Genomic DNA, 14,157 nt, shown 5'->3' with positions numbered 1-14,157 from the left:
GCAGATGTTGCCTTAGCAGGAAGCAGATGTAAAACTTGCAAATGTCTGTCTGATAAAGTGTGGCATTTGGTTCCATGCAGCTGGTGCCCGGATCACCAATTCATCATGTTCGGATGCTTTTTCACTAATTACGAACCTCCGGGTGTGTTTGAGGGGGGAGGCCGCAAAAGCCCTCTGCTGCTGGCACTTTGAGCAGGGTCTCTTCCTTCCCCACATTTACGAGGTCAATCTGCTGGTCTCAGAGCCACCTGAGAATGACTGGTGTCACTCTCCAGTTTGGTTTGGGGGGGGTAGGTTTGCCCTGAGAACATTCCATTGAAGGCAGCCGTCCTTTGAACACTTTAAGGCAGCTGGAGAGAAGAAAAGGAATGTAATTAAACTTAATGTCTTTCTTTTATTTGCCTGGAAGAAAGTGAATATTGGCTCAGTTAACACCAATTCACAGCCTCTATAGTTACTTGACCAACTAGGAGTTTGAACATTCTAGAAAAGAGTGATATGTTATCAGATAAAGCAATCAAGCCATTTTTCTCAAAGGTTAAGGATGAATGGATGAACATGACACATGACCGCTACGAAAGGTTAACATCACAAATCGATAGCAAATGTAAATGCTGAAAGAGGCACATCACTTCATAGTTTCGTTTTTACAACGCAAATGTGCTCATGAAATTAGATTTCAGAACCTGACCAGGCCTTCTTTTCAATGTTTGTTTTTCCCAGATAATTTTTTTTTCTATGAAAGGAAGCTCATTATATAAGGCGTGCTACCTACCCCTCCTCCCATCTTTTTTAAAGAGTCAGCAAAGATAGCCAGACCAGGCAGTGGCGCAGTGGATAGAGCGTCGGACTGGGATGCAGAAGACCCAGGTTCGAAACTCCAAGGTCGCCAGCTTGAGTGTGGGCTTATCTGGTTTGAGCAAGGCTCACCAGCTTGAGCCCAAAGTCACTGGCTTGAGCAAGGGGTCACTTGGACTGCTGTAGCCCCCCTACCCTGTCCAGGCACATATGAAAAAGCAGTCAATGAACAACTGAGGTGCCGCAACAAAGAACTGATGCTTCTCATCTCTCCCTTCCTGACTGTCTGTCCTTACCTATCTTTCTCTGTCTCTGTCACCAAAAAAAATTTTTTAAATTTAATTTAAAAGAAAAAAATACGAAAGAGTCAACAAGAATACAACGTAATTGTTTGCTTCTCAAGGTCAATAACTGGTCGGTTATCCTCTTAGGTCATTCAATGCTTTATTCATTTATTGATTTATAATACTTTTTTTTTAAAGAATAAGAGAAATATTTAAAGGGTAGAAGAAATACTTTCCAGGTCTGAAGATAAATAGCATGAGTGGTTCTTTTAATGAAATATTTATTACTATTTGAAAAAGAGTTGGGGGGGGGGGTGATACAAATGTGCTGGAAGAAGTTTATCTGTGAGAAAGTCTGATGTGCTGCCTTTATCACCTTCCCCAGGGAACTCGGTCTGTGGAACACGGACTGGCTGTAACAGGAAGACTTAGGTGGGGACACATTTTAGACAATGTGTTGCTGATTCTAGGACCTGGGTTTTTTAATGCTGGTGTAAAGGAATCTATAGTGACTTAGATTATAATTCTTTGTTCATTTGCAGTGTTTTACATATAGATACATTCATATACTCCGATCTAAGAGTATTAATGGGATTATTCCAGAAGGCCTCCCCATCCTGATTGCCAATTGCCTGCATATTTCAAATTTTATAAAAGCATATTATAACCAAATTGACTAATAGCAGTTGCTATAAATTTTAGTTATAAAATTGACTGTTTATGTAAAAGATTAAATGTCTCGTATCCATTTTCCTACATGAACATCTTTCCACTTGTCAAAGTAAATTTCATATGTAAAAGATCTGCCCCTTTTTTACTAAAAATATCTAAAATCATTTATCTTATATAATACTGTTAGCTTTTAGGCAGGTATCTAATGCACTTACAGTGCTTTTCAGTTGGAGATTTTTATGTGTTTGTATTTTCTTTCTCACTAATGTTATGTAAGAATGTTGGTATTTTTTAAATTTTAATTTGTGTGAAATACAAGAAAAATGCTAACTCTGAAACATTAACTAAATGAAACTATTTGTCTCCATTTTTTAAATGCTTTGTTATAGAAAATTTTAAACATCTACAAAAATAAATACAGAGTGTCCGTAAAGTCATGGTGCACTTTTGACCGGTTACAGGAAAGCAACAAAAGACAATAGAAATGTGAAATCTGCACCAAATAAAAAACCCTCCCAGTTTCTGTAGGATGATGTGGCAGCATGTGTGCATGTGCAGATGATGACGTAACACCATGTATACAGCGGAGCAGCCCACGGCTGTTAGGAAACCGGCAGTTTGGTGGAGAAACCCCGTTCTGGTAGGCCATCAGTCAGTGACGAGTCTGTAGAGGCTATACGGGATAGCTACCTAAGGAGCCCTAAAACATCTGTGCGTGAGCCCACATCGAACTGCACTGAATAGGTATGAAACTGGGAGTTTTTCTTTTATTTGGTGCAGATTTCACATTTCTATAGTCTTTTGTTGCTTTCCTGTGACCGGTCAAAAGTGTACCATGACTTTACGGACACACTGTAGAACAAACAGTACAATCAACCCCTATAGTATACACCCAGCTTCAGCAATTATCAGCCTTCTTATTTTTTTATTTGCCAAGATTTCTTAAGACTATGTTTGCAGAGTCGTTTTCCTTTTAAGTTGTAATTTTATGTCCTGTTTCTATAGTGACAATAGATACTTAAACTGAACTCGGTCGTGTAAACCCACAGACCTACCTTCATTTCAGGAAGTGGAGCGTGAGATCTCCTTCCGGACGGAGTGTGGGCTCTACTATTCCTACTACAAGCAAATGCTGCAGGCGCCCAGTCTCCTGCAAGGTAACCCCGCTAACGCGATTGATGTGGGATCCACCGCAGTCTTCTCACTATTTCAGCCAAAAACCACTTTTGCGCAAAAGCGTGTTAAATGCCCCGTAGCACTTGTATCGTTTTTTTTCTTTGAACGTGTGCAGTTCTTCCTTGTTAAAGAACAGTCAGTCCACGAAGATATTCTGCTCTAGAAGAAACTGTGCAACATTTTATGTAACCCTCCTTTCTTTCCACTCAGCTCTACCCCACCCCCAAATTAATCGGTCTACGATTCCTTGCTTTGCAGCTGACTTTTCTCACAGTCGTTTTTGGAAGAGGTCTTTGTTTTGGAAGAGGAAGGGAGTATTGTATAAATGAGGCATTTTGATAATACTGATGAAGACAACCGTCCCTAGCACCCATTCATTCCTTGATTTTGCTGTTGCCCCAAGTGTGTAGGGCCCACACTCTTTACCTCCACTTCCGCTGATGCCCAGGAGGACCCCCTATGTGGCACATGCTGACGTGCGTGTGACATGACACAGGGCAGCTGCCCATCCTGGACTCTCTTGGGTTCAGGTATATGTTTGGCAAGAATTCTTCATAGGTGACGTTTCATACTTCTCACTTGATCACGATAAGAGACACAAGGTTTTGGTTATCTTTCTTTTGGGGCCATAAAGTCAAATCTGTGGATAGGCAGTTTGACGTAATGGTTTCAGCGGCCATTTGAGGATTACCGCCTCCATCCATTATTTCGGTAGAGCTACAGGGTGGCATTCTAATTCTGTCTTTCCTTCTGTATTTATTAGCTGGAACTCTGTTGTATAAAAAACCTTTTTCTCATCAACTATTACATGGCCCCCCAGGCACAGTGGATACAAAAAAAGGCAAGCTAAGGTGAGCCCACTAGAGCCTGCCCTGTTGACCAGGAGTCGGCAGTATGTATCAGAGATGGTGCCTTCAAACAGAGACAGCATAAATTGGTCCCCGCAGCAAAGAATTAACAGGCCCAAAATGCTGGTTCACGTTGAGAAACTGTGAAGGTGAATATAATAGCTTCTTTTTAAATATCACTGTGAATTCAGTTTTCATTTGCTAAGATTATTATTCCAGAAATTTTTAAATAAAAAGAGAGGGCGCTATCATGGATTTCCAGGTCTTACAGATTTTTAGTGTAGTTTTTGAGAACCAAACAAGGTTCCTATATTACAATCATTCGCTATATCTCTAAGTGTTTTTTTTTTTTCATCTATACCTTTTTATCCATTTTTTCTTATAATTTTTTTGGTTGTTGAAAACATGGATTCGTGTAGTGGGTGGAGTCTGCCATGTTCAGGACTTAGCTGGGGCCCCCGGGGGCATCTCCGGCCCTCTGTTGCCTGAACGTCCTGTTCCTGGCAGTGAGGTCTGGAGGCCTGCTGGGATCAGGTTCTGGTTGCGGGAAGAACGCTTCCTACATGGTGTTGTCCACTCCACAGCTGGGCACATGCTAAAGAATCTCTGACTAGTTTTGAATATATGAATAATTTCCATTGTAATTATTTTTCCTGATTTTTCAAATATCAACCTTAGGTTTTCATGGCTTAATGTATGATAACAAAACCGAATCTATGAGGACCATTAATCTCCTTCAGCGAATGAATATTTACCAAGAGGTTCTGCTCAGTGTCTTATACAGAGTTCTGCCCATCCAGGTATGTTGTGTTCTGTGGCACTGAGCTGTTACCAGCAGAGGAACCTCAAACCTGCCGTTTCAGGTTAAAGTGTTACATATGTTATTCTGATCTTCGACTGGCTTGGTATGAAAACAACAGTATCCATATCAGCTTCATAAATATCGTGAACTTTGCTCTTTATTTATGTTTTATAAGATACTTTGTCCATGGAATTGCTTCCTGGCTCACAGTACATGTGTGTGATCTAGAAGGGATACATATTTCCATGTGGGAACATGCAAATCCTCCTCACTTATTTAAATTTAAAAAAAAAAATTGGAAAATTAACAAATCACAATGACTGCTTTTCAGGGGACTAAGGTGAAATGGACAAAATTAGGTGTAAATTCAGCTGAAGAATGGGTCCCCAGTCCTTGGTGGGTTGGGACTACCTTCCGCTTCTGCACCTGGAGTGACAGAGGCTTATTACCAAACATGAAGCTTCTGAATATTAGATTTCTACTGTTGTTTTCTAAATGGCAAAGAGAAGGACTAGGGCTTCCCTGACAAATAATTTTTATCGTTCCCTTTTACAGAAATATTTAGAGCCAGTTTACTTTTATATTTACACCTTATTCGGACTGCAAGCAGTCTATGTGGCAGCTCTGTATGTAACCAGCTGGCTCCTTAGCGGGACGTGGCTCTCGGGACTCCTGGCCGCGCTCTGGTACGTGACCAACAGGTGAGTCGGGACCAGTGTGTTGACCGCCCTTTATCAAATGTGAGCAAAAGTGAAGTTTCTTCATTTCCAGTTCAGAGACAGTTGTTCCACCACAGTGGTTTGTGTGAGAGTTTTTGCCTAGTGCCGTTTGTCTTATTTAGCAAGAACATCCTGCGTTCGTGTATGTCCAGCTGAGGAGCAGAAGGTGGAGCTGCAAGTCCAGAGTCATTTGTAACAACCCAGCCCTTTCACCGCTTTGCTGTGTGGTCAGTGTTTCTCCAGCCACATCCCACCTCTTCAAGGTGTTCCCTGGTGTCTTCACTAGTCACCTTAATAGGGTTGTGTGCAGTTCATAATTATCAAAGCATAAAGAACTGTATAAATGCAAGGAACTCATACATTGTTCATCTATTTCTAAATACTGGAGCACAATGAAATAGCATTTTTTTTAAAAAAAAAAACCTATTCGAGATATATTAAAAAGTTGCCTGACCTACAGTGGTGACACCAATACTGAGTAGAAGTCTGACAAACTCAAACACAAGTTCTAACACTGATTTTATTTTATAATCTTAAAAAAAGATTCCTTTTGATTACAACTTTAGTGAATGATTACTTCATGCCAAGTACTCTGCAAAATGCTTTCTGTGTATTCTTTTAACAACCCTTGTGGACAAGGCCCACCGGAGGTGAGGACCACGGAGACGCAGAGACCCGACTCCGGGGACCAGGTTCAGTGACGCAGATCCGCTTTATTCAGGAAGTAAGCTAGCTTATAGACACAGGTTCAGCCCATAGGGTGTTATAGCGTGTCCTTCACAGCCAATGGCTAAAAAGATCAGGGAGCTGCGTGGTTGGCGCTAAGTCACTTCCTTATAGCAGGTGAGCTCCCTCCTGGGTGTGCCCGGGAGGGTTTCAGGTGCTGGAGTAGTCTCACAGCATTGCATCAGCCACAGCTGCTAGGAATGCGCTCTGCGCTCCACCTACAACCCTGTAGAGGAGATAGTATTATCACCATTCTAGAGATGAGGAAATTGAAGGTTACAGGTTAACTTAAAACATCATTATATATACAAGAATATAGAGAGAGATCAAGGCATATATATTTTTATATATATTTATATCAATATACACACAGCTGAGTCTTGGTCAGAATTCAGACATAGGGTATGAGACCTGTGTTATGCTGCCTTTTAATATGTTAGTCTAACATTATTCCTTTTAAGAGTAAATGAAAGTCAAGTTTATTGTTCGTATTAAGAGTAAATGAAAGATGTTTATTGACTGCCTAGTGTGTGTAGGGATCGTTCTGATGCAAGCTGTAAAGAGATGAAAACTGGCCTGTACTAGCCCGCTACGGGGTCACATTCAAGGAAGGCAAGGAGCTTGCGGAAATGGCCAGCAGGGACAGACTGAGGGCTCCAGTATAAAGCACTGAGGGGACAGGGAGGGTGCGCTCATGACCCTGGCGCAGTGTGAGCAGGCCACACGAGCCCCCGTAGGGGGTGCCCAGATCCACCACTTGGTTGTATGTACAGACAGGTCACCTGAATTGTCTCACTGCTGATTTTATGTCACAAGGATAATGGCAAGAAGAACAGGTTGTTACTGAGCACCGACAACCAGAACCTAACTGTCCCTAGTGTAACACATCTGTCCCTTTAGGACGCCTGGAGGTGGTCGCAGTGCAAGTGACGGCTGTGGCCACTGTGTCTTCTTTGTGCAGAGTCGACACGACCAGGGTGGAGTTCACCGTCCCGCTGCGGGAGAACTGGGCGCTGCCGTTCCTCGCAGTTCAGGGAGCGGCTGTCACCTACTTCCTGAGACCAGCCCTGCGGCCTCGGGCTGAGGTGAGTGTGTGCAGTGCTTCGTGTTTCTGTGCAAGCTTCAGAAGTCGAGACGTGCCTGGTCTCCCGCAGCCTGGGGACAGTCCTTAGTTCATGACCAGTTCTTAAACTCGAGTTAAATTAAGTCTTCTTCTGGGCCTTTTCCTCCTTTGCCAAGAAAATGGTTTCATTCTTGTTAAAAAGGTGCTCTGTGTAGCCTTAAATGGTGGCAGCAGGTTCACAGACGACGTCTGCAAAGCTGTCAGTTCTTGCACCCCTGCTCCTGAGATGTGATTTGGAGCAGTAGCACCTCGGGATTCGCTGGGGCTCACACACCACGTGTGAACATGTATGTGCCAGTGTCACGCCAGGGTATTTGGAGCTTACAGAATAAAGGCAGAGGGTTTTCAGAGGAACCATCCATGGTTTTTCTCTTTGGTCGTAGAGATCTTGCTGCTCTTGGAAACTTGTCTGCGAGGCGACATGTAAGTCACTCCAAGGTTTTCCGTTCACAGAGGCTGACCCTCCTCGCCATTTTCCTATCAACTTTCATCTTCAGTCTGACGTGGCAGTTCAATCAGTTTACAATGCTGGTGCAGGCGCTGGGGCTGTTTGCGCTGGACTCCCTGGACATGCTGCCGGCCCTGAAGGTGAGCGCCGCCCGCGGCGGGGTCTCATCTGGAGCTGTGGCTGCGGAAGGCGCGGAGCGCGCACGTATCCACGGAGAACGGCGCTGCTTCGGCTCCTGGGAGTGTGCTGTCTGGGGCCGATCCTTCACGCAGCCTCGTGCCCCCAGCTTCATACATTCTTGTGCTGCTGACTGTACACTAGATGGTGGATTTATTTGGAGCACAGATATCTAATGCCATGGTCCTTTATAGAGATGACTTACATTTTAATTTATAAGACAGCTCTTTTGAAATGTGTGATGATGTGCTGTCTTTTTTTTTTTCCTCCAAGGAAATCAATGGGCATGTAACAACTTTCTGTGGCACTTTATAAAATTTTCACAGTAACGTTTAACCAGCTTGAGTGTGAATCCCTGTTGACTCCCCCATGAAATGAGTAATCATCACCCTTGTGTGTGTCCTCACGTGCCTGCATCAGGCCTTACTTTTAAATGCTGACGTGGGTCTGTTTCCTTTGAGGTTAGAAAACAAAACAAGGGGGAATGTGATTTTCTGCTGAATAAAAGTGAAATTTTTCATAAGCCGGCGTGACTAAGAAAGAGTATCCGCTCTTTATTCTTTCTGTTTTTGAGGCATTTTTCTGCGTCCAGGTGGGCTGCATTTTGCTTCTTTCCGTTTTAATCACGCCCAGGGCTGTCACTGGCACGTTCTTCCATGGTCTCCACACGTCACCTCATCTGGCCTGTGTGCAGTTCCCGCGGCACCGAGGCCGGTGTGAGCGTCCCTGCCTTACCCATGAGCTGTCCCCACAGGAAGGCCACGCGGCTTTTCTGCCAGAATGTACTACTTAGAGCATCATCTGCTCCCTCTGCTTCAGGGCATCCACTATGTTTTCACTTGGTTACATTTTAGATGTTTCGTGGTTGACATTAAGGAAACAGAAGTAAAGGAGTTAGTATCTCTTTTAGCTTGTATTAGGTGGAGTGGGTGTGCTCTCTGTGGGTCTGTAACTAGACACCATATGCTGGTCTCCTTCTAACTGCCTCTCTGTCTCTCTCCGGCTGTTGCAGGCGACACGGCTCTACCTGATACAGTTGGCAGCGCTGGTCCTGGTCTGCACCCTGCAGTTTTTTAATCCCATGATTCTTGGATCGTTGCTTATCAGTTTTAACCTTTCGGTATTAATTGTAAGAAAGTTTCAGGTAGGATTTTTTTTTCTTTTGGTCTGTAAATTTTTTTGAGTAGCGTGGTTTGTAGGAACTTATTTTCATGCCGCAAAGGAAAACTGAGGACCAAATTCCTACAAAAAAAGCAAGAAGGGCTTTATTTGCTTTTTCTTTTCTTTTTTTTCTTTCTTTTTTTAAGTGTGTGGTTAGCATTCCAATTTTATTACTTCTCTGAGAACTAGAATCTTAATTCAGTTCAGGGATAAACCAAAGATGCTTATTCGAATGCCATGGATTTACAGAAATAAAAGAGAAAATGGTTAAACTTGAGTCTGTGCGTGAACCTGAGGGTCAGAACTGCAGCTGTGTGCAGGGGCCTCCTGCCAGTGTGCGCACGCCCACCCCTTGTTACTGATTCATAATGAATCAAAATTAACTCGTAAAAATCTTCAAAATCCAAAGAAACACCTTTATCAATGATGGGATATTTCCTGGGGTGTCATGTTTGAGAACATCCACCTGATCTTTTGACTTCTAAATGAGAGTTTCTTAAATTTACTTGAGATATAAGAGTCAGTTGTTTTTTCCTTAATAATATCACAAAGCCTGTTTTCTTTCTCATAAGCATATGAGAAACACTTCTTATGAACTTTTTTCCATCAAGAAGTCATTTTGTTTTCCACTTTGGGAAGAGTAAACCCTTTTTCTTATTAGTCTTATGAGAGCTGTTATAGACAAACTGTCACAAAAGCTGTTAGAAACAGGCTTTTTGCTGACTATCAAAAACATTAGTTCTCATTCATCCTTTTATCCTTAGTGATAAGTAAATATCACTCATATTTGACCTCTAGATACTGTGATAATCTGTAAAGTTATAAAATCTGAGAGTTATAAAAAATATTAGTATATATCAAAGAGCACCACTGACGTTTTTGTGTACTCATAGATCTTTTATTTAATTGGATGATAGCTACATCTGTGATTTATAACTTAATGGATAAATGATCAAAAGACTTGTTCAATCAGTATATCCTGAGTACCTTATAAGTAACATATTCCATCCTCTGGTTACAAAGGTCTTTAAAAAAAAAAGGACACATTTTTCCATTTTATAAAGCTTATTAAAGGATTCATTTACTTTCAGAAAATTACAAATATTAAAACAATGTAAAACAATGTTATATTTTCCCTATATGTTGCATGATCTAATGTTTTAAATCCTTAAGTAATCTTAAGTGTTTATGAAGTTATATTAAAATTTAAGAATTAAAATTCAACTCTTTTAATTTCTAGAAAAATCTGAAAACTGGAAACTTCCTTAATAGGCTTGTGAAACTATTATTACATTTATTTATGGTTTTGTGCTTGACGCTTTTACTCAACAACGTTATTAAGGTAGGTTAATAAAATGAAGTATTTAATTTAGCATTGCTAAAGAGTTACAGTTTTAATTCAAACAGGCTTGGTTTTAACTTTGTTTCAGTAACAGGATTATTTTCTTGACTTTAGTCCTTTCTATTTACTCTTTAACATGTCCTACCTTGCACTCAACTTTTGAGTTATTAAACTTTCTGAAAGTTCAACTTTTAAAGCATTAAACAAGTAACTCTCAATTTTAAAAATTCCACTTTTTAGAGATCGTTTTCTTACATGATTTTTATTGGGATAAGTTAATCAATACACTAGCTGTCCTCCCAGAACCATGCACCTTACTGTGGTGACTGACCCCTGGAAGGCCGGTCTCGGGACAGGACACGCGCTCAGGCACGTGCCGACGCCTCTTGCATAGGACCGCGGAGGCCCTACGCTATGTGCTGACTACCAAAAATAAAAGCACCCCACTCCGGACCCCTGTAACTAAGTCCATAAACCACACACAGTTCATTGCTCCTCAAACCTTATCCGGCAGAGCAGTCGGCACACCTGAGAACCCAGTGGGACCTTCTTTCGATGCCCAGGGATCCACCCTGGCGGGAGGCACAGGCTGGGGCCACTGTTTTCACTTCCCAAGGACCATGTCTGTCCAGTTGCCCTTGATGTTTGGCCGGTGACCTGCTATGACAATGACAGGATTTAGAAAAACTTGCTGATTCTGTTGCGTCTCCGTCCCGGCACGCTAGATCTCTGAGAGCGCTAGTGTCAGTCTAATGTGATCACACGGCGCGCGTCTCCGTCTGGGCGCGGCGCGTGCGACCGGCTCCAGGCACATCTCTCGTGAACGTGCCCTCTCTGCTAACCTCCCTCCTGGACCCATCTTATTTTCTCTTCTATCTTCACTTTTCTTATGAGACAATCCCCATGTGTGTTGTATGAATTTTTGTAAGTCATAAAACTAGGTGAATTAAAATCATCACTATTGTGTATTCACCCCCTGAGGTTCCCCTGCGTCTGACCTACCTGTGTGACGGGTCCACAGCTGGAAACCCCACAGCTGGACTCACCTTGTGGGCAGTGCACCCGCCAAGGCTGCAGATGATCAGATTATTGGTTTTCTGGTCTGAACCATCACACTCATTGGGCTTCAGCGGCCTCCCTCTCCCTGACACCAAAGAAGCACTTTTTTTTTAATCTACTTTACATGTTAAACTTACATGTAAGATTCTGTTTGACAAAATGATTCTACTAAAAAAAAGAAAAAGAAAAAGAAAAAAGGGAGGAAAGAAATGGGACAGCTTTGGCGTCCCTGCTGAGGACTGCTCTGTCCTGAGCCTGTGAGCACTGAGCTCCCCCGCGCGCTGTGACGGGGAGGGGGGGGGGGCGCTGTGACAGGGGCGCTGTGTGGCGGGGGGCGCTGTGGCAGGGGCGCTGTGACGGAGGGGCTGTGTGGCGGAGGCGCTGTGACAGGGGTGCTGTGGCGGGGGGCGCTGTGGCGGGGGCGCTGTGGCGGGGGGTGGGGGGGGGGTGGGGTGGTGCTGTGACCGGGGCACTGTGACCGGGGTGTGCACTGGGCCACTGGAGGGGCCAGGGGACCCGGCACGAGGCTCTGACAGCGATTTCTCTTTGTTCCCCCAACAGAAAATTCTAAACCTAAAGTCAGATGAACACATATTTAAATTTCTTAAGGCGAAATTTGGATTTGGAGCAACAAGGTATGGTTAAATTTAATTTTTTTTCTTTAAACAAATATAATCTTTGTGTACTTTTTAATATTAAACAGCAAGGACTTTAAAACTTAAGTCATCATTGTGCCTTTGACTGTTCATTTCAGGCTCATTTTGAAGGGAAAAGAAACCATAGTTTACTGATAGTGAATTTAATTTCCACTTCCCGTGTGTCCTCTAGAGACTTTGATGCGAATCTGTACCTGTGTGAGGAAGCTTTCGGCCTCCTGCCCCTGAACACCTTCGGAAGGCTCGCGGACACCCTGCTCCTCCACGCTTACCTGTCCGTGCTGTGTGTCACCGGGGCCGCCGCGCTGGCTGGCGCCTTCCGAAACCTCAGGTGTGGTGGGCGTCACACACCCGGGCTGTGCGTGCGTGGCAGGAAAACTGCTGATTTAAAAATCAAAGTATCAGGATAGGGTGCTAATGTCCGTTTAGGGTGGACCCGCCCTCGATGGGGAAGCCCGACTCCAGTCTGTGTCATGTAACGTTTCTGTGGCGGTCAGTACGAGTGGGAAGCGCCTGAGAGGGGCGCCCCAGGAAAGCGGAAGTCCCCAGTTCACGGCAGCCGCACGCACGCCTGCCTATGTTGGACGCGTAGGAAGGTGAAGGGGCCCTTATAGACGTATCACTTTATCTTAAAGCACAGCCTTTCCTTCTCCCGACAAGAGGGTAGCGTCCATACCGGCTCACCGTCAAACCCACCAAGGGGGGACAGGCAGGTAGACAGGCGTGTCCCCCAGTGGAATGCAGCACCGAGCGCCTCCCCGAGGTGCTTCTTCCCGACAGCACACTGGGCTCTGATGACCGACCTCTGGATCTGATCACACAGAGCAAGGCACTGGCCACCCACAAGAAGACCACCAGCCAAACCCAGAAGGCAGGGCTGGTTCATAGGGGAACTGATACCTTTTCTTCAACCAGTAAACAGCCTCACGGGGCAGGGAGAGCACTTGATAATGGACTGAACGGTCATGTAGAGCAGGTGTCCCCAAACTGCGGCCCACGGGCCGCATGCGGTCCCCTGAGCCCATTTATCCGGCCCCCGCCGCACTTCCAGAAGGGGCACCTCTTTCATTGGTGGTCAGTGAGAGGAGCACTGTATGTGGTGACCCTCCACTGGTCTGAGGGACAGTGAACTGGCCCCCTGTGTAAAAAGTTTGGGGACCCCTGATGTAGAGAGACATTGATGGGATGCAGTGTGCAAGCTTCGGGTCCTGACTCTGGGAGACCGTCTGAACGAAGCAGCTGCCCAAAGCAGAACTAGACGGTGAGCGGGTGTTAGGTGATCACAGCCGTCTGGGTGGGACCTCTCTAATGTAGCTTGTTTGATAAAAAGTCATGTTAGAAGCACATGAGGGGCATACTGGCAGGTTAACATGTGGTCATTAGTTCATGGAGGAACTGAATTCCAAGTTTATGGATGGAGTTTCCTTTTCTTATTTGCAGCAACTTGAAAAACACTGGTAACTTGTATAACATCTCTCAAGATCACTTAAGTTTCCGTTCTTTCAAAAGGACTTTTTTTACTCTTATCATTTAAAAGATTGGAGCACTTTAAATTTTTACTTAAATTAAAATGAAATTTGTTACATTTTATTTTACTTATTAATACATTTATATTATGGTACTGTTAGATTCATGAACAAGTTAAAATCATCAGTGTTGATTCATTTTATCTTAGGGATATAATTCTAAATGTACGGAAGCATAAGTTTCTTGTATCTTCTTTAAAAAAAAAGGTTTGACCAAATTGGCATTCTGCACCCAACTTTAACTTACACATGTGCTATTTCATCCGGACCCTTCCAGCCAACCACCCGGGGACCAGACGGGAAAGTGCTCTGTCAGCCTGAGGCCAGAAACCACCTACAACTTAGTGCACACCGTTCTGTTTGGATTCTTGGCATTGAGCACAATGAGGTATTCTTGTTTTATCTGCTGACTTACTTACTTACTTACTTACTTATTTATTTTTCTGAAGGGAGGCAGAGAGACTCCCGCATGCACCCGACCGGGATCTACCCGGCATGCCCACCAAGGAGTGATGCTCTGCCCATCTGGGGCGGAGGCCATGGAGCCATTCTCAGTGCCCGGGGCCAACTTTGCTCCAATAGAGCCTCGGCTGCGGGAGGGGAAGAGAGAGACAGAGAGGAAGGAGAGGGGGAGGGGTGG

The 14,157-nt window shown here is 44.0% G+C and overlaps 1 protein-coding gene across 2 annotated transcripts in view; it reads left to right on the top strand.

Moving 5' to 3' along the window:
* The window catches only part of DPY19L3 (dpy-19 like C-mannosyltransferase 3), a 37,675-nt gene that overhangs the window by 7,907 nt on the left and 15,611 nt on the right, over window positions 1-14,157 (top strand). For both annotated transcript variants that reach the window (XR_010746966.1, XM_066348410.1), the window contains exons 4-13: window positions 2,821-2,911; window positions 4,457-4,578; window positions 5,136-5,281; window positions 6,987-7,110; window positions 7,602-7,736; window positions 8,786-8,917; window positions 10,175-10,276; window positions 11,897-11,970; window positions 12,164-12,322; window positions 13,795-13,905. Coding sequence is in view for 1 of the 2 variants with exons in the window: in XM_066348410.1 (XP_066204507.1) it covers window positions 2,821-2,911; window positions 4,457-4,578; window positions 5,136-5,281; window positions 6,987-7,110; window positions 7,602-7,736; window positions 8,786-8,917; window positions 10,175-10,276; window positions 11,897-11,970; window positions 12,164-12,322; window positions 13,795-13,905 (1,196 nt within the window). In the remaining variant the exon portion in view is untranslated. The remainder of the gene's footprint in view (window positions 1-2,820; window positions 2,912-4,456; window positions 4,579-5,135; window positions 5,282-6,986; window positions 7,111-7,601; window positions 7,737-8,785; window positions 8,918-10,174; window positions 10,277-11,896; window positions 11,971-12,163; window positions 12,323-13,794; window positions 13,906-14,157) is intronic.

The sequence above is a fragment of the Saccopteryx leptura genome, chromosome 9 (genome assembly GCF_036850995.1).
Source record: "Saccopteryx leptura isolate mSacLep1 chromosome 9, mSacLep1_pri_phased_curated, whole genome shotgun sequence".
In the NCBI taxonomy this organism is placed as follows: Eukaryota; Metazoa; Chordata; class Mammalia; order Chiroptera; family Emballonuridae; genus Saccopteryx; species Saccopteryx leptura.
The sequence above is the reverse complement of the archived record's forward strand: the minus strand, read 5'-3'. Positions and strand labels throughout refer to the sequence as shown.